The 18947-nt window shown below is 43.6% G+C and overlaps 2 protein-coding genes across 2 annotated transcripts in view; one reads left to right on the forward strand and one right to left on the reverse strand.

Annotated features, from left to right (window-relative positions):
- The first annotated feature begins 561 nt into the window (after window positions 1-561).
- On the forward strand, window positions 562-9340 carry LOC117457865 (galectin-4-like). Its single transcript, XM_034098115.2, has 14 exons — window positions 562-631; window positions 1694-1782; window positions 2169-2373; window positions 3635-3748; window positions 4242-4289; window positions 4368-4394; window positions 4499-4606; window positions 4693-4719; window positions 4871-4906; window positions 5034-5060; window positions 5154-5183; window positions 8140-8228; window positions 8315-8480; window positions 8898-9340. The coding sequence occupies exons 1-14, from the start codon at window positions 587-589 to the stop codon at window positions 9042-9044; spliced, it is 1158 nt and encodes a 385-aa protein (XP_033954006.1). The 5' UTR covers window positions 562-586; the 3' UTR covers window positions 9045-9340.
- A 298-nt stretch (window positions 9341-9638) lies between these two features.
- LOC117457400 (tyrosine-protein kinase receptor UFO) overlaps window positions 9639-18947 on the reverse strand; it is a 46635-nt gene continuing 37326 nt past the window's right edge. Inside the window, exons 16-20 of the mRNA XM_034097469.2 lie at window positions 16042-16163; window positions 15387-15496; window positions 14928-15087; window positions 13763-13899; window positions 9639-13168 (exon numbers count right to left, since the gene is read on the reverse strand). Of these exons, the coding sequence (XP_033953360.1) occupies window positions 12712-13168; window positions 13763-13899; window positions 14928-15087; window positions 15387-15496; window positions 16042-16163 (986 nt within the window). The 3' untranslated portion in view covers window positions 9639-12711. The remainder of the gene's footprint in view (window positions 13169-13762; window positions 13900-14927; window positions 15088-15386; window positions 15497-16041; window positions 16164-18947) is intronic.

An 18947-nucleotide genomic window follows, 5' to 3' on the forward strand; every position in this document is an offset into this window, starting at 1 on the left:
GCTTATTTATACTTCTACTTTGCATTAACAGATTGAGATTTTGCAGACAAAACATGTAAAGAGTTTTTCAAATATACGTTTTTATGAACTGCCATATATACAAAATATGAAATTGCTAGCTAGTTAGTTATATATCAGTAGTAATAACACGGAAACTTAATATATAATATTGTTACACTCTGAGGGGAAATTATTGCAATGTTTGCTAGTTTGGGGAAGCTAGCTAGCTGATAATATACTTTTACATCACTTACCTTCGCAATGCATCACTTTTTCATGCACTTTTATTTTATTGCTTTTTCTTACGTAAAGTATCTGAGTACTTCCTCTCCTGCCGTTCAAGGGTTACTTGTTGCTTCAAAAGCTGTTCAGCCATGTTGGGTTTTCTTTGTTGAACCGTGCCACTCCTCTTCTCGGTCAACGGACACTTTGCATCCTGCGCCTCTAAAGTCAACACGGTGATGCAGGTCTGGGTTTGGTACCCTGCTCTGCCCCTCCCTCATCACCTGTATAAAATGTGGACTCGCACATAGATCAGTTCCTGACTGACCCCCTGCTGAGTCTGTCCGTCCCACTGACTGCTGCCATGTCCTTCGTTGCTCCTCCTGGCTACCAGCCGATCTACGGCCCTGTGAGTATGCTGCTGAGTGAGGCAATGCAGGGATAGGACACTGGGAGTGCCCTCTGTATAATGTGTGTTACACAGGGGATATGCCCGTATAGCATTCTTGTTAGGCTATCAAATTGAAAGCACTATCTGTTCGTACACTCTTGCACTACTCTGCAATTTCAAGAAACTATCTAGTGCATGCTTCAGAAAAAAAAATGCTCAGTTTTCACCACACCTAACGAACATGAGTGTCATGGAAGAAGTGTGCCCTTTGAAGCGCGGTAGTGATGGTGGTCTCCAGTCGGTGCCATGCACACTGTATGACCTGTGCCCATTTCCCCCTTGGGTTTTCACTGCCGGTACAATTCTTGCTGGAAATATTTTAACGCGTCTTTATGTTCTCTTGTTTTCCAGACCATTTTCATTGAATTTCTAACACATTATATCATCGGGAATGTTTCGTGTTCACATACTGGGATCAAATATGTTGATGCATCAAGCTGTTGATTTAAATACGCTCGATTGACGACCATTCTGGTCAGTCATCATGGATGCTCTCTTTAAATGACCATTCATTGATTCATTGGATTTGTTAGAAAAGCAACATGTGCACAACAGTTATTTTGTGAAATGATTATAGTATGATGTTAATAAAACACACAGTCTTTACAATAGGGAAGGTAAAACCATAACAAGTATAGTATACCGTACTGTCTTTCCCGACACTGCATCCAAAGATCGTAAACAGTGAAGTCAAACTACACATTTTTATGGACACTCCAAATAATATAAGATAAGTTAAAATATACTTTATTGATCCCAATTTGGGAAATGTTTTAGTTGCAGCAGCATGTAAAACAAAGTATTGCCAACATTTGAAATAAAAAAGAGTTGCAAATAAACTATTGTAAAATATGGTTAGGTTAATCTCAAAAAAGAACTTAAAGAGTACAAAATATATATAATATCCTCCAGAACTTACATTTGTAAAATACTTATTTACTGCATATGTAATGTATGTGATGTATTGTGCGAGCCTGGGGCATTGCACAGTGTGGATTAATATCCGTATGCACTGTACAGAATATTCCCTATCTGGGGCCCATTCATGGGGGCCTGAGGGAGGGGGTGTCCATCTACATCCAGGGGTCCATTCCTGAGGACATTTCCAGGTGAGTTTACATCTCGAAACTATCTCGAAAATCATTCTTAATCTTGAAAGAAATGTCAACTCAAGTTCCACTTGGATACGTTTATTGTACTTTTCAACCAAACCCTTTGTGTGTCATCTGGGTGGAGCAGGTTTCTTTGCACTGCCTAATATCACTCCACTTGTATCACCTCCTCTTTCCAAATGGTCCTATCAGAGGTCATGAACAGGCAAGGTACACACTGCACATACCTGACTGGATCGTAACATCTTGGCTCTTTTGTTGGGAGAGACGTATTTCCAGTCTGCCCCGCCCGCACTGTTTGCATTTCTGTTTCCTCACGCTAATCCATCACATCAGTCACTCGAGGACTCAGAGACTGAATGCCTCTTCTGTTCCTCTGGCAGCTTCTACATCAACCTGCTCTGTGGAGAGTCTGAGTCCAGCGACCTCGCCCTCCACGTCAACCCTCGATTTGACGGATGGGACAAGGTGGTCTTCAACTCGTGTGAAGGGGGATCCTGGGGCAGTGAGCACAAGACTCACGATATGCCCTTCTGTAAAGGCAAAGCCTTTGAAATAGTCATCCTGGCAACCTCACAAGGCTACGAGGTCAGACCAACCAGGAGCTGTCACACACTGTTCTCTCTGTGCCACTTTGCATGAACGCCCTGTTTCACACGAACACGTGTTCTATCAAACCTTTAATGAATAAGCAGTACACATTCACTGCCTGTCGTTTAGCTTTTACACGTTCTGTTGAAGTGCTTGCATACACCTCATTACCGTAGACATGCCTACTGGCGCACTATGGGGTTACATTCTTGTCCAAGGACACTTCACCATAATGACTGAAGGGGCTGGGGATTGAACCACTGGCTCTGATTGGTCGCCCATCAGGACCCCGTGATCGAATGCATCCACAGAATGGATGACCCTCCTCTACGGCTGCAGTAAACACGCGGTCCCCGTTGTCATGTCCAACAGAAAGCTGTTTGGGTCGAGGGATCTCATCGCTATTTCTACACCGTAGTCTACGTGCATATGACTTTAAACCTTTGAAAGGAATTGCATCTGGGTTGGGTTTAAAATAAGTAACACAAACTAACAGGTAGTTAAGTATTGTTTCTATGGTTACCTCCCCTGCTATCTTGCGCCACTCCATAGTGCTATCATCTTATTGGTGAGGCGTTGAAAGGTCAACGGTAACTACGTCAACGTTGAAATAATTGGAATTTGCAGCGCTCTACAACAATTATGATGGTCAGGCGTACCGTTTCCATAGAAACACAACAGCAACATCAGCGCAGTGCCGTTTCAACGCTTATCACGTGCATTCAGCTTTAGGGCTACATCACCATATTCCAAACCACTTGCCCCACGTGTTTTATCAAACTGGGGTCGGGTCTGGGATGCCTGGTGCGTCTGATGGAGATTCTAACGAGTGTTTTGCGCTCAGGCATCAGAGGGCGATAGCTGTGACAACATGTCAACATTTGACCCCGAGGAACAATTAAGTAGATGTACGAACATATAAGGGCTTTTTCAGTGTTAACGTATTTGTTAACACTCTCACTTGATTTCTCCAATCAAGACATATTTGTTATTCTTGTTCAAGTGTTATCGTTCATCATTAAGGACACACACGTTCACTTATAGGCATCCACCGGAGATATCGTTGTTGACCAATAATAACTCAATTGTAGTTTTTTATAAAAACATTGACTTAATGCTTTTTACTTGAGGATTTACAGTGAGCTGTCATCATTTGATAAAGACAAGTTGAACTGGTTTTAGCTTTGTATTCACTCTGGCTCTTTGGACCACCCAATGCCATGCAAACTGTGCTGCACATGTGATGCTCCCGTTGCAGATCAAAGTCGACGGGAATGACTTCTACACCTTCGAGCACCGCCTGCCCGTGGACAGGGTTCGTGCCATGCAGATCGCAGGAGATGTTCGCATCCAGACCATAAACGTCATCGGGGTGAGACGTGCCCGTTGTCTCAGAATAATGGGGCGTAGAAATAAATCATAAACCGCTTATTGTACTGCGTTCTGTGTCAGGGGGGGGGGGTCCGGTTGGCACGGGTAGGTTTCCTGGAGGCCGGAGCAACACAAAGAAAGAAGCTAATACTGGGTTTAATACATGTGTGTGCTTGCTTCAACTTGCTAGGTTGGAATATAAAAATGTGAATTGAAACTTTAATGTTCAATAACAAATGTGTTATTACAACTGTTACATATATAAACCCTACTGTTACATTTGTACACGTTTTAACGCAAACTGCTGCCAAAGATAGTGCCAGTAGTTGATCTTGCAGAAGAGTTGTTAGCAAGTGTACAGTATGTATGCAGAGTATTACATATGTGTGGTAAACAAATTGTGTTCGTTCACTTTTTTTATGTGACTTTACAAAGATTGTCTTTATTGGTTTTGTGATGTTTGTTTAGTTTTACACTTCTGTTTGGTCTTCTAGGGAGGATACCAAGGTGGCATGGGAGGAGGCATGGGAGGAGGCATGGAAGTAAGTATACTATAAAGATGAAATTGCAATTCAAATCAGCACTGGACTGGATGTAACATGGTCTCCACTTGTTAACAGGGAGGGTACCCAGGAGGTGGCATGGGGGTATGTTCCGTTTGTCTTTAAGTTTCCTTTCAAACATACTGTAAATATATGAGAACCAGCGGCATCATCTTCACTTCTCCTTGCTCGTTCTAACTGATACACAGGGAGGATACCCAGGAGGCATGGGAGGAGGCATGGGAGGAGGCATGGGAGGAGGCATGGGAGGAGGCATGGGAGGAGGCATGGGAGGAGGCATGGGAGGAGGCATGGAAGTAAGTACATTTAGGCTGAAGATGTTGTCAAACTAAATGAAATACATCCCTAAACAGAATTTGACCCATGTACCTCTTTGCAACAGGGAGGAAGTGCAGGCGGTGGCATGGGGGTGAATACATTTCTTATACAAATAATAATAATAAAATAAGTATAAACTATTTCTGCTCTTCACCAATGCCACATGTATCTCGAAATAACTTCGAAAAAAGTCTCAATAATTCACAACAAATCACTGAACAATACCATGTGCTGCTTTACAGGGAGGTTATCCAGGAGGCATGGGAGGTGGTATGGGGGTGTGTACAACATATTATTATAACGATTTGTTTTTGACTTACATCATGTGCTTATAGCATGTGTATAAAGTAGTTTGTGTGAACAACATATCTTATTCAGTTGATTTACTTTATTTGTTCCTGTCAGGGTGGATTCCCAGGATCAAACCTGCCGGTGAGAACACGACATGAAATAATAAAGCCCTATGTGTATTTGATTCCTTCTGCTAATCCAATTTAAATATGATATCTGTTACTCTGATTACAGGGCATGGGCGGGCAGCCGGTCTACAACCCTGTAAGTACAATTTGGTCAACAGTCATTTGAAGTCCAGACCGTGTCAGATTGTGTTAGTTATAAGTCACTCTTAAAGGCGGGGTATGTCATCTATTTCAGAAACACTTGTTATATTCCATGGAATGCTCTTAACATCCGATAGCAATGAATACATGAAGTGCTTTGACAATAAATCCATAAAAATATTTCATCTGTGGAAGCCGTGGTGCTGTAAAAAGCACGACCAATCATTTTATTGGATGGCCTACCTGCCTGTCAGCCTTCCATACACACTGATCTCTGCCCTCATTGGTCATGTGCGCGTTCCTGTGTGTTGGAGGAGGGGCTCTGTGAGGAAGTGGCAGATTTTCTCCGGTTGTGTATTTCCTAATTCTAGCCACTCGAGCTGGTTTCTCCAGAATGACCTACCCCACCTTTAACTTAAGATTGATTACAGAGTATTTTATATTAAGAACCAAGTAATTAGACCATCCAGTGGTCATAAAGTGGAGCCGCAACATGGTATTTAAAAATAAACATTTCAATATGAGAGCATAACACTTCTGGTGGAGGTGCAGCGTCATCGATGTTAAATTAAAGCTGTGTTTCCCCTGCAGCTTTACACCCGCCAGGCCAATGGGAACCAAAAGGACTACACATACATACACCATACATATACGTATATTTAAATTATAACAACAGTAGAGAATATGTTATCCAACGGTCAGTTTTACAGAACAAGTGAAGTGAAAATAGCGTGGTAGCGTACACGTTATAAACAGGCTCAGTAATGCAAAGGATAGGGATGTTGTGTTGTGGAGGAAATCCGAGCGGGACAGTCTGCTCTCCCTTCTGTTGGCACACCTGATCAACACAAGACTGCACTATAACCCTAACCCTTAGGGGGCTAATCTTGTATTTGCTTGTTCACTAACCTTTTTAATAGTATTTGGTGTATTATGTGGCGTCAGCTCAGTTGCTCTGCACCACAGACGATGGGGAGCTGCTGGGCGGTTCTAAATACCACTCTGCTCTGTTGGGATGATGATCATTTCTATCAGCAATGGCAGCCTAACGAGCGTCATGTGGCTACCTTTAAACAATGCTCTTTCAAACAACTATTTTCAACTTCTATTTTAAAACATGCAATCATTGCCCTCTTGTGGCCAGGGGCGCCGTAAGGGGGTGAACAGTTAGGACCCGTGACTGACAGGGGCCCAAACTAGTTTAGAACATTAAGAAAAACATTTGTAAGTAACCAATGTGATATCTTTCCATGGGGCCCAGCGTCCCTGGCGGCGCCCCCGCTTGTGTCAACAGAACACAATGCATTACATGTGTCAGGCCAATCGGACCTCATTGCACGCCAACACTGACACCACAGTGCATTACCTGAAGCTCTTTGACCTGGCATGGCAACGCAATGAACTCATTCAAGTTAAGCAAATTCATGTTTCATGTCACTGTCGTCGTAACAACCGATGTCCCCTGTGGCATTCTGCTCCAAGCTGTGACGTTATTTGTTCTGTTTAAATGCATTTGAAGGCTGAGTTTAGTATAACATTGTAAAACTTAGCCTGGCAAGTTAACCCTCCTATTGACTTCGTGTCCCCCCCCCCCCCTTACTTTGGTGTTCACGGTCAAATTTGACCGGTCCTGTTTTAACTGCTATTACATTAACACAAAAACCATTAATCACCACATGTCATTGAACACCCTTTCAAACTGTACACATGGTATCAGAGTACTGGTGTACATGAAGAACTGCAGTACATATACAAAGAACAGACACTGAACATGTATTCCATGTGCCAGGTGTGATCCATGTGGGGGGGAGGGGCACATACGAGCGGGAGATGTGTCAAATTGTTGTGTGTGTGTGTGTGTGTGTGTGTGTGTGTGTGTGTGTGTGTGTGTGTGTGTGTTTGTGTGTGTGTGTGTTTGTGTTTGTGTGTGTTTGTGTTTGTGTGTGTTTGTGTGTGCCAGGTGTGATTCACATGGGGGGAGGGGCACATAAGGGGGGGAACACATCTAGAGTGAGTGAGTGTGTGTGTGTGTGTGTGTGTGTGTGTGTGTGTGTGTGTGTGTGTGTGTGTGTGTGTGTGTGTGTGTGTGTGTGTGTGTGTGTGTGTGTGTGTGGTCTAGCATTACTATACTTGTGGGGACCTAAATCTGTTTACATAGTCACGTGTGGGGACTGGCCTCCCTTATGGGGACAAAATGGAGGTCCCCATAAGGGGGATCATTAATTTTAGGGTGAAGACTTGGTTAGGTTTAGGGTTAAGGGTAAGGGTAAGGTTAAGGGTAAGGGTTAGGGTTAGGGTTAAGGGTTAGGGTTAGGCATGTGTTGGTTATGGTTAAGGTTAGGATAAGTCTCCAGGAAATGCATGTAAGTCAATGTAATGTCCCCTGAAGTGATGTATACATGGTGTGTGTGTGTGTGTGTGTGTGTGTGTGTGTGTGTGTGTGTGTGTGTGTGTGTGTGTGTGTGTGTGTGTGTGTGTGTGTGTGTGTGTGTGTGTGTGTGTGTGTGTGTGTGTGTGTGTGTGTGTGTGTGTGTGTGTGTGTGTGTTTGATCTGATCCGGATGGTTACTAGTTCCTTTTCTTTATGGCCGGGAGCACCATGGTGTTACAAAGTTGACTAAATCATCCAGAATGCAATGAAAGTGGTGATCAGCTATTGTATATGTTCAAAGTCTCCTGTGAAGGATGTCATGAAGCCTTGATGCAATCGAATGTAATACAAAACAGTTATGATGGATGAAAGTAGTACATCGGTCAGATTTGACCCGAACACAACAGGAGGGTTAAGTGTCCTAAAATGATCAGCACAGATACACACTTTACCCGGCTGTACTTCTGTTCAGACCCAGTGGAACGGTCTCCTCTGAGAATCCGGCCTCCCAGTGCTGCTGTGGAACGTCCCTCTTGTTTGGATACGACCTGTCTAATTGACTTTTTGCTTTGTGTTTTCAGCCCATCCCGTACTCTAACATGATCCCAGGAGGCATGTACGCTAAGAGGACCATCATCATCAGAGGGATGCTGCCCTATGGAGCCGACACGTGTGTTATTAGTGATTACACACACTAACGTCATGAGAGTGTGCGTGCAAACAGACATCGATCACACTGGTTTCTGTGTGTTGCAGATTGTACATCAACTTCCTGGTGAGCAGATCTCGGGACATCGCCTTCCACATGAACCCCCGGGTGAGGGAGGGGGTCGTGGTGAGGAACAGCATGATCGGAGGGACCTGGGGCCAGGAGGACAGAGAGATGAACGTGAACCCCTTCGTGGAGGGACAGTACTTTGATGTAAGCAGAGTCCGTCACACTGACCTCATATTTAGTTCTGAATGTATTTCATATTGGATCGCTGCAATCCAGCACCCTGCAGTTCCATTAGTCACATCTGGGTGCTTTGACCCATCGTTTAGTCCATGGAAAGAAAACCATTTTTTAAGTTTTGTGATATTTGATATATATGATTTGATTTGATATTGCTGTTTCCAGCCTCTCAAATAGGACTTCTTCCCTCTAGCCTCTTCTGTGCAATGCTGTATCACATTACAGTGAATCGTTTTGGGCAAAACAACACATTTAAAAGTGGACTTTGATGAACCACATTGGACGTTTCAAATGATTTTATGATATTTTATAGCCAGAACAATGACCTGATAATATAAAAGAATTGTCCTATAATCCGCTTAATGTCCTGCCTCTGTGTCTCAGATGTCGATCCGCTGCGGGAACCAGAAGTTCAAAGTGTTTGTGAACGGGCAGCACTTGTTGGACTTTGTGCACCGCCTGCAGTCCTTCAATGAGGTGGACATGCTGGAGATCGATGGCGACGTGCAGATCTCCTACATCCACTTCTGAGGAGAACACCCTTAGTAGATGCTATACTTTGTGAACATTATTCAAACAAGTCAGCTGTTAGCTGATCTGTCAGACACCGTGTTGTTTATTAGCACTTTCTTGCTTTTCGATAATAAACCAGACAACCTCAACATCTGCTGTATTGTTCAGTAAATACACACTTTGTAATAGGATTAAAGGGGCCCTATTCTGCTTTTTGGGGTTTACCTTCCTGTGGTGTTCTATAGGTTTGTGTGCATGTAAATGGTCTACAAAGGCTCACATCCCTGTGTTCCCTCCAGAGGGAGCTTCTCTCCCACACTCTCCCCCTGAAACGCCTGCATTGGACTACGTTGTTTACTTCCCTGCGAAAGTGGCCTTACTGTGTAACACTTGTGCTCCAACACATTGTCTGTGATAGGCTAAGGGCCGGAACAGATAACCAATCAGAGCAGACTGCGCTCTGGTTTCAGACTGAGGGTAAAAGGAGGCAGCACAGGCAGTATGAGAAAATGAAAGGGCTTTTGAACAGGAGAGGCACAAAGTACAATATGGACCTGAACATGAGCACAATAGGGCCCCTTTAATATTGGACATATAAAAGCTCAGGGCTGATTCATGGTAAACATGTTTATTTCTTGTACAAAATACTGTAGGTAGGTATATAAAACTTTACAAATCATGATAGTGACAAGATAAAGGCAGTTAAAGTACAGCCTTCTCCCAAGTTGTTAGAGGAGAATCACAATCCAACAGACATTCCCTGTAATGCAGAACACGGCTCTCTGAAGGCACTGAAGGTCAACACTTAAGGCTGACTGTAATCATGAAGGAATTTAAGTGTTTTTTCCCCTAAAGATAAGTTTAAGACCAAAATGTTTCAAAAACAATGCTTATGTAATGCAGTATGAGTCAACATTGAAGTATGTATACAGAGCAAATGATAGGAGTCACTTCCTGTTGTTCAAAGCAATGTTGACTCCTCAGTGAGAACACAGTCACACGTCTTCAGCTGCACTCACATGAAAGGCAGCAACACGGCTGTGTGACGTTGTGTTTCTATGGAGACAAACGCAGCAGCACTACCCTCGGCGTCGCGCGATTGTCGCCGAGTGGTGCTCAAAAGTTCAAATTATTTTAAGTTTATCCACATTTAATGATAATCTTTTGACACGCAACCAATTCAATGAAAGCTGTATGTGGTGCCGCATACTAGCAGCGTACATACATATAGAAACACAACTTTAGTGGCTGAGCAAATGTGAATGCAGCTTTAGGAGAACTTTACATTTGTCTTAAAGGTCCCGTGTCATGGCCATTTCTACTGATCATAGTTCCATCGTTCAGGTCTACTAGATTAGATTTACATCGTTCAATGTTCCACACTCACATTGGTTTCTCACAGCATCTCTGTGTAGTCTGTGTATTCACTCTCTGTCCTACACGGCTTGTTGGAGCTCCTCCCCCCCCACTCCCTGTGAGCCCAGTGTGCTCCGATTGGTCGGGACGTCGAGAGGCTCGCCGCTGCTGCGAGGAGCGGACAGGTTTCCGGGTCGGCGATACAGCGAAACTCATCCTGAGCACACACACATTCACACCCGAAGTGAAAACAATAAGTGTGGCTTGATATTGAGAAAGACAAAGGTTTCTAACGCTGTGAGAACGGGTCTGCGGAGAGCATTCCTCCGCCATCCCAACTCGTCTGTTACCAGCCAGGGAGCACGATGCAAGTCAATGGGACTCCCAGATAGTTAGCCCAGGGATTCTGGCCATTTGGGCCAATCCGGTCATGTGTTGTTGATCTGGGTTTCACACGTCACAGAAACCAGGAAGCAAACAACGGGAACAGAGAAATGTCCAACGAGGCGTTCTGGGGCAGCAGACAGGTCTTCTCTGTGTGAGAGCTTTACTCGCTACAGGGTGCACTTTGAGGGTTTTGACTCTGCAGACCGTCTACATGCAGAACAACCTTCATAACACAAGGGGGCGGGTGAGAACCGGAAAAGCATCACATGGGCCCTTTAAACACTGATTTCAGTAATGCTACACTATACACTGTGTTGTAATTGAGTACCGTTGATGTAAACATCTGAGAGACACAGCCAATTCTCAGATAAAGTGTGTAGGAATATGGTCCATTCCAATTAGAAAATCATGAAGTAAAGCAAATATATATAAACGTATATAAAGGATAAGTGCATGCATGATGCAAAGTGGCAGCTAGTGGACCTCAGAGCAGAGGTTTGGATATACACACTTTGTATCTGTGTGGTACCACACTTGTATTTACAGCGCTGAACCTCGAGACATGGAGATATCCCAGGAAGAGAGTCAGATGTCAGGCGACGAGGTTAGTCATGGTTCCCAGTCTTTTGCACATTTACAGAAAAGAATCGCCCTGATATGCTTTCACGGGCTTCGTTCTCTGCCTTTATATGCAAAGATTTGATGCGAGATGCCGCAAGATGACTTGAGAAAAGTAATAACAACACAAAATACAAAAAAGCGTAAAAGATATACAAACTATAAACAAACATACAAGGATATAAAAACCAACATTAGTGCAAAGTCGTAGAAATACAAAAATCAGCATTACATTTGTCTTTTTTTTACAAAATGTGTAATAACACTGTGCTTGAGCCAAAAGCAAAGGGGAGGAGCTTATCCCACCGTTTGCCCTGGATAACTCCATCCTGTCCGTACCTACCCTCAGTCATCCATCTGCCCTGGATGATCTGTACCCTATTCATTGGACCAGTACCTACAAAGTCTCCGCTTCCTGAGTTATGACGAAGATGTATCGACTAGTTGAATCAGCACCTTCACAGGTTGTCAGAGAGGAAAGAGATGCCTTGTGGGAACTGAAAATGGCTCAAGGTGCTAAATGCAAAGTGTCAGGGATTATTAGCGCTACATTTGGACGGAAATGGAGCTTCTGGATTCGAACCAGCTCTTATAGCCCGAGTGGAATGTTATTTTCTTCGCAGATGATGGTCTCTTTAATTAATTAGTTGTTTAAAATTCAATTTCATTCATATTCTGTAGCTTAAGGGCAAAGGTCTTCTAACTTTCTGTGGGGAGAGAAAATCTTATCATCATTATAAAACACAGCTCAAAGTAGAAGAAATATGTATCTCAAAAGAACCTTTTGTAAGCAGACATTTGTCCATGTTTTCTTTAGTCCTCAGTTTTCTTTTTGCTGAGAGTTATCAGGGATTCCACGTTAGCGCTTTTTAGCGTCCAAGCTCCCGAGTTAGCTTAGTTTTAGATTCAGCCTGGCAGTGTCTGAGCTGGTTTCACGATCAGGTTCTTGAGCTTCACGTGAAGGAGATTGATCTGCTGTGTACCGGTAGTTGTATTGCTATAGCGACGGGGAGTTGGGTTTCTCTGATTGTGCTGCAGTGTACGAGTTCAACGACACGTGCTCTAAACCAGATCACCCCCCAGTGTTCCTCTGGCTACACTTTTCACACTCTCTTGGAAATGTGCTCATAACAGAAGCGTAAGGGTCAACAAAGGAAACAATCCCAATTCTTCACTTCCTTGGAATGCTTTGTGTGTGTTTGTGCAAAAATATCTACTTAGGGGCACTTTAGGTTTCTCGCAGTCAGTAGCAAGAGGATCTACTTCTTGGACTGGGGTTTAAGGATGGCACACTTTGGCCAGACTTTTATGGGTGACGCCATCACTACCACGCCATTTTTCTAGAGCCTTCCCTGTCCTCCAGCAGGTCCACAGTCGGGGTGGGCGCTGGGGTTGGGTTGGGGGTGGAATGGCAGGACGGTTGTAGAGGCAGCGTGGCGGTGGAAGACGACACCGGCATGTCCAGGCTCTCCAGGGACTCCGAGAGGGGCCGGGTGGTCTCGTGTTGGGGACAGAGGACGTAGCGGTTGGGATGGTGCACCTCCACCGTGGTCACAGAGTCCAGACCCTTCAGGCAGAGAGGGGACGGCCCCCCCATGGGGTCGCGGCCACCGACGGCCCCGAGCTCCATGGAAGACTCGTCCATGTTGACGTACAGGATCTCCTCGGGATCCTGGGTGTCCGGAAGATCCTCCAGAGCTTTCTCCAGCTGACAGCGCAGCGCCTCGAAGGACGGCCGGTCCTTGGGGCTCAGCAGCCAGCACGAGAACATCATGGCGTAGCTGGAGAGGAGGAGAGGACATGTCGTTAATGTTAGCACATTGTGGAAGACTGTGAAAAACATTATAGTGAACAGGGCCGATCTAGGGCAGGACAACTTCGTTTGGCACTTATTATAGTGGGATTCATTCATTGAATACAAATACAAATTATTATTTATTTTCCTCACAAACAGTATATTAGTTAGAATAACTATTCTTAAAATCGTAATTTTTACTCCTGAATGCTGTAGATCTTGAAAAATCTTTCAAATGGTTCCTGTTTTTAGAAATGAGATGCAAGTAATGCATTTATTTTGGGGGAATTTCCTAACACATCGTTATGAAGTTATTAAACCTGTTTGGTAATTTGTTTAAAGCAAAAGACTGCTTCTCAATATGAAATAAGAAATCCTATAAAAAAATACAAGCTGTTCGTATTAGGAATTCTATATCTTGGTTCACTTAAATTCTTAAACTGTTTAATAATCCGTAGGAAACATTTTCTGACTTAATGGCAAATAATCCTCAACAGGAGGTGAAGATTTCCAAGATACTATATCATCAGCTGAGTGCGTTCCTTATGAAGAATGTGAAGGCTAAGTATTCCACACTCACATGTTGTCCAGACAATCTGGAGGCGGCTTGAGACGGTTTCCCTGTCTCAAATAATCATAAATCTCACTGTTCTCCACCCCAGGGTACGGAGTCTGGCCTCTCGTGGCGATCTCCCACATGGTAACTCCAAACGACCACTGAGGGAGACACAAAGGGAAATAGAAAGGATTAACAAAGGGTGAAGAAGTTTAATTCCTTTAGGGTTTACACGCCTTGCCACGCACACTTCTCAAACATCAGTCTGCACTGGTCAAACACTGGTTATAGAAATAACACATGCATGTTTTTCTAGGCTTTATGGAAATCCTATTTTTACTTACAAAAGAATGCACATTCATTTTAGCGCTGACGCAGCATGAACACTTTCACATGTGCATGGAAACGCCAACGGCCCTCAGTATCAGCTGTTACTGTTCACATGGATACATTTGGCTCGAAACATCAGAGCTATGTCTTCATGAAGCTATTGAAATAATGCTAGTTATCAGTTTTTAAGAGTACAATTACATTTTAAAATTAAACAGATAGCAGTTTTTTTTTCAAATAATACTGTTTTTGTAACTTCTGAGGACATTGTTTAGTCTTGCATCAGCTGCATGTCTAACTCTGTACTATGTTGATACACTTTAGCCAATAGTTACCTGAAATCTTTGTTTGTACTACAGCCCCTTAGACATGAATGGTTACTGTTCAATATGTAAAAGTACTTTCTTCCTTGGCAGAGAACTATTCAAATAGATACTGTTTTTTACAATGTTATACAAAACATCCTCAGAAACTTCTGGAAATACTTCTCAATATCATCTCCATCTCTGCGATCCATCCCTACGCCCAGTAGGATATAAACACTTGTAGCTATAAGGACACCGTGTCACGTGAAGCTACATTGTAGCCGTAAGCTTAAGCCTTAAACACATAAACTAAATAGTGAACCTTGTGGGGACCAGTCCCCAGATAGTAGGTAGTCCCCACATTGTCAGTCAAACAAGCACACACACACACACACACACACACACACACACACACACACACACACACACACACACACACACACACACACACACACACACACACACACACACACACACACACACACACACACACACACACACACACACACACACACACACACACACACACACACACACAGGATAGATGAACTAACCACGTCGCTCTTGGTGGTGTAGACGCGGTCAGCCAGGCTTTCGATAGCGATCCACTTGACCGGCATCTTGGAGATGCGGCCCTGCCTGTAGTAGTCTCCGTTGTAGATCTTTTTGGAGAGGCCAAAGTCTGCCACACACACATTCATGTTCTCGTTCAACCTGAGACAGAGAAACAAGAGTTACAGTGCTCCATTTATGAAAGGGCAGGTAGGTAATGGTTGAAACATGTTGTTATCCCACTACATTCATTTGAAAGCTACAGGACTACAAATTTCAACTTTTATACAAAAAAATATAATGTTTATCTAATTAATAGGCCATGCAAGAGTAGCATAGTTGCTATTAGCGCAGTCTCTTTGTCTACATTCAGTGCTTTTTAATCTATTCATCAAGAAAGAGCAACTGATAACACTTTCAGGAACTGAGAAAGCAGAAAGCGGAAGCAGAGATTATCTTACATGCAGTTGCGAGCGGCAAGATCCCTGTGAATGAAGTTCTTGCGGCTGAGGTACTCCATCCCACGGGCAATATCAGTCATGAACTTAACCAGCATTTGAGACGGGAGATACTGCAGGACATCACAAAGACAAAAATATGTTATTCTCACATGGCTGATGTTTTCTTTCTGCTCAGTAGAGGGCACTAGAATCCATGTTTCAGCCTGAACCGAGTGCTCCCTGTTCCAGATACTAACAACCTCCTCCTGTGGGAACAATAGGTTCCAACCCCACTTTGTTTTTGAATGTTTGCCGAACTCATGGATGTTTCAACATTCTGTAAGAATTCTGTTTTTATAAGGCTTGTGTTTCTCAAGCCAGCTTTTCGGGGACTTAGTGCGTATAGCAGTTTTCGATTCCAAAAGAACATCTCATCTTTTAACACTGGAGATAGGAATGACACATATATTGTGTTTTCGTGATCTCAGTGTGCACGCTACCAGAAAGGTGTGGTTGGGGACTGTAACAAATACGCTACGTCTATTTTGACCCTTGGATCCCATTTTGCTTACAGACAGAATGTGAACTTATAAACCCACTAAAGTGTGGGTCTGTGTGGGACTTTGTGTGTTTATGTCGCTGACTCTGTGCTTTTATAGTTTGAACTCAGACTAACCACAGGAAAGTCTCCGAGCCTCGAGTAGAGCAGATAGCTGTGCAGGTCTCCGTGTTTCATATAGGGCAGGATGACAACGGGGGAGGGGTAACCTTCACTCTCCACAGTCTGCAGACACACACCTGTAAAAACAGAGAGTCAGTGTTATACATATATAATCAGGGCTGGCCCGTAGCACTGGCGTTATAGATGTTCGCCTAGGGCGCCAGATCTGGGGAGAAGCTGCGCTGGTAGAAAAAAAGTTTTGACCGTTGGCGCTCATCCTAATTTTCGGCCTTGATGTAACAATATTCATAATTAAGTAAATGTAACACCCTTTTCACCCCGGTTACACGTTTCATTTGCCCTGTACGATGGGCTCTGCAAGTGATGAAAATGGGGAATGTTGGCTTATCTGGCGCCCGCAGCTCACAGCCAACGTGCGAGTGAGCGAGGGAGAGAGAGAAGGGCGCACCGCCCGGTACCGGCGCTGTTGTTATTAGCATCTGGTGCTAGCTGCTCTAACGGAAGAAGAAGATGTTTCTCCAATGATGTGGAGGAGAGTCCTCTCCAGTCAGACTGTGAGGCTGATAACTTCAGCTCAGTGAGGTAAAGGACTCTGAGGGTTTAGATAGTTCACTTTAGTCTAAGTTATCTCAGTGGGTCTCAAACGTTTTGATCACAATTTATGTAAACACATATTTCCAAGGCACTCCTTTATAATTATTGGGATAAATAGGTTTGAAATCTGGGAAGAGACCAAGGGGTAGACCTAGGACCAGGTGGAGGGATTATATCTCTTCGCTGGCCTGGGAGCGCCTTGGGATCCCCCAGTCAGAGCTGGTTGATGTCGCCAGGGAAAAGAAAGTTTGGGGCTCTCTGCTGGAACTGCTACCCCCGCGACCCGACCACGGATAAGCGGGAGAAGATGGATGGATGAATGGATGGATGGAGGTTTGAAATCATTTCAATGTATACTATAGGACAGTAAACCAAAAATGTTGTTTTCAACTGGAGAGATTAAAAAATATGCACGAATAAATAAATGTTAATAGGTCGAATAAGATATGAAAGAACAACAAAAATAAAATATGTTAAATGTATTTGTTATTGGCTATGGTAGGTTATTGGTTATGTTCACATACTTATTTGATTAATAAAATGTAAACGGATTTTTTTCATATGGGTGTTTAGAGTTGTTCCCCCTAGATCTAGTAGTAATTCTGCTCAAAGTGCACCAGATTGAAGCATTTTACTTTAAAATGTTCAAAACATTCTTCCCGGGGGGCATACCCCCGGACCCCCCTAGAGGATGTGACGTTCATCCCCCATTCCATTGTGTGTTCCTTGGATACTCTATTGATCTTTATATTTTCTATTGTACGATTCTCTGGCTGAGGCGCCAGCTCAAATCTGGCCTAGGGCTGCAAATTGTCTAGAGCCGGCCCTGTATATAACAGTGTTGTAGTCAAGTCACCAATTCACGAGTCCAAGTCACCCTCGAGTCACCACTCTTCGAGTCCGAGTCCAAGTCCGAGTCACCAAGGGAGAGTCGTAGTCGAGTCCGAGTCCAAGTCCGAGTCACCCAAGGAGTGTCCAAGTCGAGTCCGAGTCCGAGTCATCATTACCTGTGTTCGAGTCCGAGTCCAATTCCGAGTCACTTAAGAAGAGTCCAAGTCAAGTCCGAGTCACAAGTCTTCATGTATTAATCTTCGTGGATATATGTTTTGAAATGTAGCTGCTCCTCTACATTGCTGTTATCCTGTCTATTGAACTGCTGTGAAGCGAGTTTGGCTACAATTCTTGTAATAGGTGCTATACAAATATAAAGCTTATTTCTAATATTAATATTATTATTATATATAAATAAACTATATTTAAAATGAGTTACCTTTTAGAGAAGTGATTATATTTGTATGCCAATATTTTCCTATGGTAAAGTTTTCGTTTTGCACTTTTATTTTGAAAGTAATAAGATTGGGACTCTTATTTTGATAAAGATTTAGCCCCAGAAAGCACATGGCTACTTAGCATGCAAAATGATGTCATTATGCATGTTAAGTAGCCATGTGCTTTCGTGTTATCGGCTGAATCTTTATTTATTGATTAGATCACGTTACTCTGATGATAGTGTTCAAGACAGCCTATATGTCTGAACTCGATCCTTAGAGTAATGTGTTACGGAGCCTTCTCTTCTATATTGTTTCCACATAAGGAGCATTTTGCGCTGCTCTTTTCCAATGTGGAAGCAGAATGTGTGAAAGCATACAGCACGATGCGGGGTGTGTCTCTAGACATCTCTAGACTGGAACAGCGGGGCCCAGTACGTGAACTCGCCATACAGGATAGAGGACATCAGACTCCAGAGAAAATGTGCTCGAGTCCGAGTCCAAGTCGGAGCGTCAATGTACGAGTCGAGTCCGAGTCATCGTGGGGGGGGGATTCACGAGTCCGAGTCCGAGTCCAAGTCATCCTGTGCGAAAATTCACGAGTCCAAGTCCGAGTCGCGTCAATCAGTGCGCGAGTCCGAGTCAAGTCACGAGTCCCGAAAATCGGCACTCAAGTCCGACTCGAGTCCGAGTCCAGGACTCGAGTACTCCATCTCTGGTATATAATACATCCAGTTCCTGTAATTAAACACGACTTTATGCATAATAAAGTAAGCAGCTCAGTCTTGAATTAACATTAAAGGTAGGGTAGGTAAGAATGGAGAAACCAGCTCGAGTGCGCTAGAATTTGAAAATACGCAACCGGAAAAATCTGCCCCTTCCTTCAGACTTCCTCACAGAGCCCCTCCTCCAACACACACGAACGCGCACATGACCAATGAGGGCACGAGATAAGTTTGTGCACAGATGGAAGGCTGACAGGCAGGTAGGCATTATATCATTTTTTATAATTTGTTTTTCCTATTTTATTTATGTATC

The sequence above is a fragment of the Pseudochaenichthys georgianus genome, chromosome 13 (genome assembly GCF_902827115.2).
Source record: "Pseudochaenichthys georgianus chromosome 13, fPseGeo1.2, whole genome shotgun sequence".
Classification (NCBI taxonomy): domain Eukaryota; kingdom Metazoa; phylum Chordata; class Actinopteri; order Perciformes; family Channichthyidae; genus Pseudochaenichthys; species Pseudochaenichthys georgianus.

Bases quoted from the DNA above. Each gene is read 5' to 3' on its own strand.
- LOC117457865 (XM_034098115.2), top strand. From the start codon at position 587: ATGTCCTTCGTTGCTCCTCCTGGCTACCAGCCGATCTACGGCCCT. The intron at 4,720-4,870 runs GTGAATACATTT...GCTGCTTTACAG, and splicing joins GTGCAGGCGGTGGCATGGGG to GGAGGTTATCCAGGAGGCAT. The intron at 5,184-8,139 runs GTAAGTACAATT...TTGTGTTTTCAG, and splicing joins GGCAGCCGGTCTACAACCCT to CCCATCCCGTACTCTAACAT.